Source organism: Sturnira hondurensis, unplaced genomic scaffold, assembly GCF_014824575.4.
Source record: "Sturnira hondurensis isolate 20B ecotype Veracruz unplaced genomic scaffold, ASM1482457v3 Scaffold0009223, whole genome shotgun sequence".
Taxonomy (NCBI): Eukaryota; Metazoa; Chordata; class Mammalia; order Chiroptera; family Phyllostomidae; genus Sturnira; species Sturnira hondurensis.
The window spans coordinates 613,846-623,845 of NW_028081854.1; the positions used below are offsets into that span (position 1 = coordinate 613,846).

The 10,000-nt window shown below is 29.9% G+C and overlaps 1 protein-coding gene across 1 annotated transcript in view; it reads left to right on the forward strand.

Annotated features, from left to right (window-relative positions):
• The window catches only part of FOXP2 (forkhead box P2), a 367,779-nt gene that overhangs the window by 4,504 nt on the left and 353,275 nt on the right, over positions 1-10,000 (forward strand). The window contains exon 2 of the mRNA XM_037056895.1: positions 6,865-7,042. Within this exon, the coding sequence (XP_036912790.1) occupies positions 6,875-7,042 (168 nt within the window). The 5' untranslated portion in view covers positions 6,865-6,874. The remainder of the gene's footprint in view (positions 1-6,864; positions 7,043-10,000) is intronic.

Below are 10,000 nucleotides of genomic sequence, written 5' to 3' on the forward strand. Positions count from 1 at the left end.
CATACTTGCTGTTTAGATAAGACTACGGTATGAGTGTGTGACTCATGCTAACATTAATGGAGCTAATTATAAAAATGTTCATTCTGATGTCTAAAATTAAATCTCAATCTCAAGAATAATGTATAAACCCTTTTGAAACAATGTTGTAAAATATGGCAGGACCCCTTTCAGATATACACATATCAGAAAGGAATATGAAAGCAGTTTTCTGACCAGATCTTGAAACTCTGTTCAACACTATCATGCCGTTACCTTGAAATTCCAGCCTTATTATTGCATTCACATGCTAGGCTCGTGTGGACTTTTGCACTAAGTTGAAGCCGGTGGAAGAAATTTCTCTAAGTGTACCTCCTATGCTGTGGGTCTTCCAATAGGAAGGCAAGAAGTGGGTCTGAGGAAGAGCAATATTAAAGGGACATTTGGAACCAAAAAGACAGCCTGGAAGTAAAAGGTACTGAAAGGGCAAGTGAATGAGGATCTCTGGGAGATCTGTATTATGCTCAGGAAAAAAAAAAAAAAGGAGGGAATCCCAGGGAGTTGTTGTGGACAGGAAACTGAAAATTGAAGTAAAGTAAGCTTGAGGGCAAAGGGAAGATAGGTGGCAGGAAAGGCGAAAATGCCATCACGAGAGAAGTGTATGCTCAGAGCTCTCATTAGTTAGGGGATCAGTGAAGGCTGTTTGCAAGTAGTCCAGCCTTGGGGAATTTGACTGAAAGTGGACCTAATGCATGGAAGCTTGAGAACTTGCAAACTTGCACAAGTCAATCACTAAGCTTTTAAAATAAAAAAGAAGAAGGTTTTGCCTGCTAGGCAGGTCTTTCTATGTTCTTGGAGATCTAATTATTTCTTATTGCTTTAGCACTTTTTTACTGTTAAACTCCTTATTTTTTTACTAAAATATTCCTTGTCTCAAGAATTTGAAGATATTTTTTCTTTAGACAAGGAAAGGCATGACAAAATATACTTGCTTATCAGGTCTTTTGTAACCTGTAACCAGCATTCTTTTTTTATTGCCACATAGGTAATATTTTTTGGTTTTAAGTCCCCCTCTCTCATATGTAAGATATATAAATAGATACAGTTCAATGCATTGCAAAGAAATAACATTTTAGTATTATAAATTAACAATAACTCAGTTTGTCAGAGGTTGTAAAGTAACAGGGTGAAATAAACTTTCCCTAATCTTTCTTCTTCCCTTATTAAAAAAAATATTGACACTGTAAAAGACTGGTTTAAAACATTAAAAACTAAATAAATTATCTAGCATTAAAATTGATAGACTAAAAAGAAAGATTGACCATTTAGCATGGATCTTGAAAAATAAAACTTGATATACATCTTCACCTGTTTGAGAAATTATTATATACACAGCCATCATATAAATATATGAAACTAAAATGAAACATTAAAATATAAAGATTGATTTACAAATGTAATTTTGAAATAGGTATGGGAATAATTAGTTCATCACAGTCATCAATATTATCAAATCTCTTTCAATTATATTTGTGAATGGGACTTATTCAACTGTAAAGTGCATGATCACAATGCTGCTGTAAAATACATCTATGTAGCTATCATTCTTTTATATTTACTGTTGTGCTATATTTAAATGAAAAAGCACAAAGATTAAACACTTTAATTTTATCATTTTATAACATTTACATGATGAAATTTTTATCTACTTGTGTTCTAAAAGTTGGTTTTATTTTAATCCTGGAGCAAAACATAACATATTGAGTTGCTAAATTAATAGCTGATTGAAGTGAAATGTAAGAATTTCATTTGTTCTACTCTGCTTCTCAGATGTTTGTCACTATTGAAGATCTAATAATATTATGTTTACTAAAAGTAATCATGATTATTATTTTGAAAATAAAAAAGTTAACCTTAATTTGTGATTAGCACTTTAAACATGTTGTTTATATTACTGAAATGCAGCAGCAAATACTTTTAAGCAGTATAGTATTCATTTACTTAACATAATATAGCATGTTATAATACAGATTATATTGCTTGGTACAACAGCAAATATCCTTCCTCTAAAGGACATCCAGTTTCAGTTTTTAAAAATTAAAAATATCCATGCACTTGTTCAATTCTTGTTCTTACACATTCAACTATGTCCTTTACATTTGGCATTTTGATTTATTAGGCAATCTTAGCATTAAAGACTTTTAGCAAAGCAGTAAGAGATTTCAAAAGCAATGTGCCTGGTATCCATGATGAATTAATTCCACTAGAGCACAAAAGTTATCATTATTTAAATTCTGGTTACTTACAGAAGTTTTACATCACGGTGGTTTTCAAAAGCACAATTTAGGTAATGTTTTCAGGTAAATGTATGCAATTTTTTTGTTGGATATGTAGGTTTTCCTAATACTTAGCCCTTTATTATGTGAATCTGCATAGAAATATTTTGTTAATAATTTTAAATGATTAAACATTGTTTAAGATTATAAGTTTTTTATCTTATTGTGTATTTTTACTTAAGTGCCATGTTCAAATTTTTTTTAACATAAAACTATATATATAGTTAAATAAATTAGACACTAGAAGAAATCAGGTACTGGACACAAAACACCTTTTAATGTCACTGTAATTTTGTTTAAGAAAAGTTTGTACAGATAGTTATAAACTTGTTCTATGTGCTGTTATTTCTTCCTAGTTTTTCAGGAATTAATTTTTATCCATTTTTTCATGATAACATGCCAAAAATTAAGATTTAACATTAGGCACCAATATTATAAGATAACACATCGGTGTATGTGGAATAGGGGAGTGCAGAGGGAAATAGAGACTGCTTGTTACTTCTTACCATCCTTGACATACATAGTTTGATCTATCTATCATCTATCTTATCTATCATCTACCTCATCTATCAATCTATCTATCCATATACATACATATATATAAACACACAAGGATAGGTGGAGAAAAAGAAGGCAGGGATTGCTGTAAGAAAAATGAGAGAGGGAGGCAGAAAAGGTGAGAGAAAAGTCCGGAGAGAAAACTTATGTAAACAACAAGGACCAATAGTGTCCCCGGTGGTAGCTGAGATAACATAGTTAACAGGTCAAGTTTCAAACTTGTGAACATTGTAGTAAATATGGAGTAGCATATATGCAGGTTTCTGTTATTGCCTGACAAATGTCTATTTCACATGGTATATAGTTTCATACCAGTGTAACTTATAACTCTAAGAGAAAAAATAAAACCAAGTCTAGCATTCAGTACCACCCTGTCATAAAATAAGGAGGTCTAATTGAGCTAAGTCTTTACATCCTGCTATTTGTGCAAATAAAAGACTACATCTTGATTCAAAATAAACACAAAAGCACTGTTGTGACTATAACAGGGAGTCATATACTAATTTATATAATAAGTGGTTGTGCACGCTTTATTCAAGATTATGGCTGCAAGAAATGGCATGAATTGCTGGGTGTGTTTAATGCTGGATTATAGCAATTTGAAACATGTCAAACACATGGATAATGCCTCATGCTTCACTCATTCTTGCGTAAACCTGCATAGCCACCATCCATTATACCCTTGGTAACAACACAATTCTGCAAGTAAATATTGTTACACTAAGTAACCTTTCAATTCAAGTTGTTTAGGAGGAGAAAATGCAATCTTGTGCAGTCAGTTCCAGTGTCAGTTTAATGTTTCAAAAGGGAAGTGGTGTAGAGAATAAGTATCTGTACAGTGACTTGCTTAAAAAAAGAAAAAGAAGAAAAAAAAGAAAGAAAGGAACACTTAATGATGGAGGAAAGTAGGATTGTATCATCTGAGTGCAGGATATTAAGAGTTATTTTCTGAAGTGGCTGAAAAGGTGTGTATGATGAAAAATTTAAAGGTTTAGCTAACAGTTCAGACAAACACTAAAATGACGATTCACAATTTCACCTTTCTCTTTAGTGATCTGAAATTTGTTTTCACTGATTTTTCTAAAACCTTTGTGGTTGGATTGAAAAGAATGAATAATTTAGTTTGGTGTGTTTGGGACCGTAAGCACATTCACTTTGAAAGAATATGCTGAAATTTGTACTTTAGAAGGTAAACAGCACCTCACATTGTGCTAGAAATATTTCCTCTAGTGGAAAATAAGTGTGGAAGTGTCACTAGTAGAAACTTAGTAAATACAAAAGCATCTTCATTATCTTTGAGGATATATCTCCTTTATAATGGACATACTCCAAGCTTTCTTCTTTGGGTGAAATGTACATTGTATTCATCTTATCACACAATTGCCTTTCTTTTAGCATATTAGTTGTCAAATCTAATGCTCCTGTTTCATAAATTAAAAAGTACTATTACTGTAATTGTTTTTCTTAAGCCTGATTTTACTGACTCTTAGATGACTGAACTTAAATCATAAATCACAATTTATACTTTAGAGTTTTATAAAGTCAAAACTCCATGAAAGACAATAAAATCTTCTAGTTAAGAGGAATTGGAAGCTACATAGTTCTTTCTTCATAATTATAATTAAGATTTAAAAACCATGACACTTTGCTTGTTGATTATTTTTAATTATTTGATGGACTTGGTTATAACATAGTAATACATGAAAACTTATTAATTTATCCAATTGTCACTGATATAAACTACCCAGAGATTACTATGAAATACTTGCATCTGTCTACTACCTTGGAAAATACAGTTTTTTTAAAAAAATATTGTTTTTATTGCAAACTCCACCCAGAGATAAGCATTTCAAATAAAATAGGATGATGAAAGAAAAACATACACATATACATATATATTCCAACTGTATTGTCAAAAGTAAAATTCAAATGCAATATGTAGAAGTTATGTCTATCTGTTTCCACAGTTGGAGAGGACCAAAATTATAATTTTCATATAACTACTAAAGGCAATCAGACCTTTTCTCTGAATATTTTAAACATTGTGCATGTAAAATTTATGCCTAATTTGAATACTTATTAGCTGCCTAATCTCAGAAAAGAGCATTAGCTTTGTTTTTTCTTATAAAATTCATCACTGTGTATCAGTTTTCCTTTGTATTATTTTTCTTTGTTAATGTTCAGTAAGATGTTTAACAAAACCAATTTGTTCATAAACATATTTGGTTCAATAATTGTTTACTGTGGTTACAGCAATTGCTTCCTTTATGATTATGGGATTTTTTTGTTGTTTTAAAAAATCAGAGTAGGTTTTATTTGCGTATGTAGTTTTTGTTATTCTAATTTGCTTTGCTAACCCAGCTACTGATGGTCTTTTAAAATAAGCAAGTTTTTTAATTGACTTTTTGGAGTTATAAAAATAATTTAATAATTTAGTCTTGAAGAAAATACCTGTTAAAACTATTATTATAACCATTTATTTTAAGAATTTTAATATTAGCATGCAAAAAATCTCTATTGCACAATCATATTTGTGTACATGTGTGTCTCTATGTGTATATGAATACCCGTGGTCACGTTTTGTAAGAATCTGAAGATTTCTCTGTAACACAAAAACATATTAAACTTATGTTTGCTTTATAATAAATGCATTTGAAATGTTTAAAAGGACAAAAGTCTTAAAATATGACCAAGTTTAAACTAGTGAAATCACATATTAATAAAAAGATTAGTTTGAGTGATAAGTTTAGTATTTTTCTTTACTTTGGGTTAAGTCCCCTGCCTGTCTGGCATTACCATTAAAGTCACAGTGCAGCTAGGTTGTTTCTGAAATTCTCTCTGTAGAAGTAAAACAGAGAAGTGCATCTACTAGGTTATGGTATAGGATTCAGATATTTTTATGAGCCCAAAATGACTTTTCTAAATTACAGATTCAAGATGTACTGTGAAATTCTGGTTGTAAGAGCACATTGGTTCTTTATTTACTGCAAGTTTCCACTGATCTTGGCAGGACATCTCCTTACTATCCTGAAAGTACAGTATATTTATGCAGTGAAAATGATAAAACATTTATTACTGTAGAGAAGGTAATATGCATAATTTATGCTGTTTTTAGCACAATCATTAGTGATATTCTTGATAGATTTTATTTCCAGCTTTCATATCTAATACATGCCTGGAAAATTAATTTTATATCTTTCATTTACTTGCCTATGTTAAAATTGAGTTTTAAGTCATCTTCAAGTGAACAGTTTGATTGCTGCTCATGCATAAGCTTAATTACTTCCCAGGAAGGACAGTATTAAATGTTTTAAATGTCAGAAAAATAAATGAATATGAGCTGTTTGATTAAAAAAATAGGCAATATCTGACGTGTTTGCAGCAGGAGCTTTTTCTTAAAGTGCCTCCAAGGCAAAATTTTATTTAGTCACACACGAAAAAAAGAAACCCATTATACAATTTATCATTGGTTGATACCATATGATTTGTAACACCCTTACAAAATTTTAATTTTGTATGATTAGCTGTGCATCATTAAACAACAGCATTGCATAAGATGTGCTGTAAAATTCTGACAAAATCAAGATAGTGAATATTTAAAAGAAGGCAGTATAGTCATCCATGGTTGTCAAAGGTAGATAATAGGAAATATAGAACACTAGAGTGTGCAGTCGTGCCTTCATTTAAACTGGTTTTATAGGGAGACTTTAAAATGTGGTTGTTCATAAATGCTATTGACCATTCTATGTGCATGGTATGTTACTTTGGCTGTTAAATGGAATCACACAAAAATGCTTATAGAAACCATAACTTCAATGATTAGTATGTATATGAAATGTACATTTGTATTGCTTTTCTTGGTAAATGACTATTCAAAGCCTTTTTTTTTTTGCTTCTAAAAATGCTGTCTCTGTAATTGGCAGAGAGGGACATCTTGATAATGAAAATGTGAAGGTGTAACGTGTGTTAATTGATACTTCTTAATCACTTTTAGGTATTAAGTCATGATGCAGGAATCTTCGACAGAGACAATAAGCAACAGTTCAATGAATCAAAATGGAATGAGCACTCTAAGCAGCCAATTAGAGGCTGGCAGCAGAGATGGAAGATCAAGTGGTGACACCAGTTCTGAAGTAAGCACAGTAGAACTGCTGCATCTGCAACAACAGCAGGTAAGTTTTGTTTTTCTCAGTGATTCCTTAAAACAAATAAGCCTGTTTTTTTAATAAGAAAAAAATGTATTCATAGCAAATTGAGCGTGTGTTAAGCTAAAGGATGCTGAGAATTTATTAGTATTTGGAACATGATTGAAACATGAGTAAAGATAGGATTTTCATATTAGTTACGTCATACCAGCACAAGAGTGCCCTTCAGGTGTCTGGCAATTAATTAAGTTCATTGGGTGATTTTTGGAAGGTTCTGTAAAGCTTTGTAATAAATCTTGTATAGCTTCCAGTTTACTGTCTAACATTGTGCTGCAGAATGTGATACTTAGTTTTCCACAAGAGGGCCACATTACTTGATACTTTCTTATACAATGAATTTATTCCAAGTCTAGCTAAGGTGAAAAGACCACAAGGACTTTTCACAACACAGATGATGGCCCACGATAACTGCAAATACTAGCTATTAATTTGTTGAAATTTTCTAAAAGGTTGTGAATGATGTAAACACTATAATAATTTATGTTACTTTTCTTAAAAACCCATTTCAAGATATTTTGTATATACATCTTCTGCTTACATTAAAGAGCACTTTTTGTTTTCTATTACTATCTCAAAATACAGTCATTCTTTTTAAATCTAGAAAAGTAAATAACTGCTCGATAAATATATACTTTTAAGAAACTCATTATCCTTTTCCTAAGACAGATTTACTTTTTGCTATTTTGTTTGTCAATGAAATATTCTTCTTAACTTGAGGATAGCCATTCCATTCTTTACTGGCTGAACTCTGAAAACAGTGACAGAACAGAAAGCTTCTAAAGCATATACTTATGTGAAGGCCAGAGTGAGTATACCTGTTTGAAAATAAGATTATAGTTGTTTTACAAATAAAGGTTATTTAACACTCTGGATTGCATTCAGACTAAATGAAAAACATTAAAATGAAAATAGAATAAATTATTATTGAAGGTGTTTCATTTTTAAGCTAGTATATAATGAGAAAGAATGCATCTCAAAAGTTAAAGCAGATGCACACTAAATTTTACTAAAGGAAAATTGAATACAATCATTATTTTTATTATTTTAGAATCATTCCTTTAATAACAACAACATTTAGAAATTTATCTCAGAATATATGCACTGAAAAATGTCAACCTTTAAACATTGTTTTCAAAAGCAACCTTTTTAAAAGAGTTAGACATCATGCTTTGAATAGGTTCCTCATTATTTTGGAATTATGTCTCTTTTTATAGACAATGATTATTAGAAAATTTTATTTTTTAATAAAAATTTAAACTTTATTTTTATTTTTCAAAATACTTTGTTTTAACCATCACAGAAATTAAATGTCTACCAAAGTCCCAGAATTAGCTTATTTTCTATGTTATTTTAAATAGATACAGTTTTTACAATAGCTCTTTTCTTTCTTTAATGTATTTACAGGAAATATCATACCAGTGAAGTGCTATAATAGTGCTACTGACTCTCCTAAGTAAGAGTCCTAAGAATTTATAAACAAATTCTATTTTGTCTGAGAATGCAGCAGAGTGTATATATAAAGAGAAGTGAAATAAATAATTGAAAATAAACATTTTAGTTTAGCACTAAGAAGACAACAGGTTTTGAAGGGAAATCCAAAGAAGTAACTTTTTTTTTCAAAGCTCTGGTTGCTTATTAAATAAAAAGAAAACAGGAAAAAATCCTGTCTATATTTCATAGCACTATGGAGGTATTTTATGGTAACATCTGTAAGATGTGTTTATAACCTGAATTTGAAGTTAATTTGTTCTACACAGTGTGTGTAAACTGTAAATGAGTGAATACAAAAAAGTTATGTTATTTTGATAACTTAGAAACTTCAGTGATGCATTGCATGTTTGTGGAATGCCCTCTAGAAGTAATTTAATACAATGGCTAAAGTGGGCATTTACAAGACACTTCAGGATGTGTCTACACGAAGATATGTAATAATTTAATAAATAAACACATAAAAACCTTTGTAAATGTCTCTTCCCTTGGTTATGTTTTAACTATATTAATATAATGAGATACGTAAAATCAATGAATTTTTGTCCATCCATGAGTATATTTTAGAATAGGCCATTAAGTGTATTAAGGATTTTTTAATAACATTAATGCAGTTAATTAATGCAGTCTTTTTAATAAAATTAATGCAGTTACTGTTTTCAGTGCTAATGCATTCAATATATTTTATGACTTAAAATCATGTGAAAATATTCAAGCAAATTCATAAGTGAAATAATTTTACAAGTTTATCTTTACTTGATGTCATTTAAATGTAAAATTTTAAACACAAAATTAAATTACTTCATATAAGTGTAATGGACTAATCATTGTTGGCTAAGTTCTCTTATTTAAAAATATAATTTAGGCAGCAGTATATGAAGAAAACAAAGTAAAATTCTGTTTGCCATTAACTTATGACAGAATATGGTATGTTTTGAGAACAGAATGTTTACCTTGATTTTTATGGCTTTTATTTTTATAGAAGTGAGAAGTTTGATTTAAAGTACGTATTAAAAATGAAGGGTCTGCATCTGGGCTAGATTGTAACAAATACTTAATGATAAATGGATTGGTGAAGTAAAAATGATTGATAAATTATGGCTAAATTTTTACCTTGAATCAAAATTTTTACTATTAAACTATTTCTATAATATGGAATATTTTACGTTTTTTATTTAGAAAGAAAAATGAAACTTACTGCAAAGATTATGTTAGAACAGGAGTCTGATAGTTTAAAAACCATTTATTTGCATTGGTTTGATTTTCTTATCAAAATTGTGTTATAGAGCTCTTTATCTTTCCTTTTCTCCTGTTTTCATTATCCCACAAGTTTAAGAGGATAATGACTACTTCATTACCTTAGATATAATTTTACCTGCCATATAATATTATTTCTTATGAATGGCTTTATTTAGTTCAAGAAATTTACTGTACATT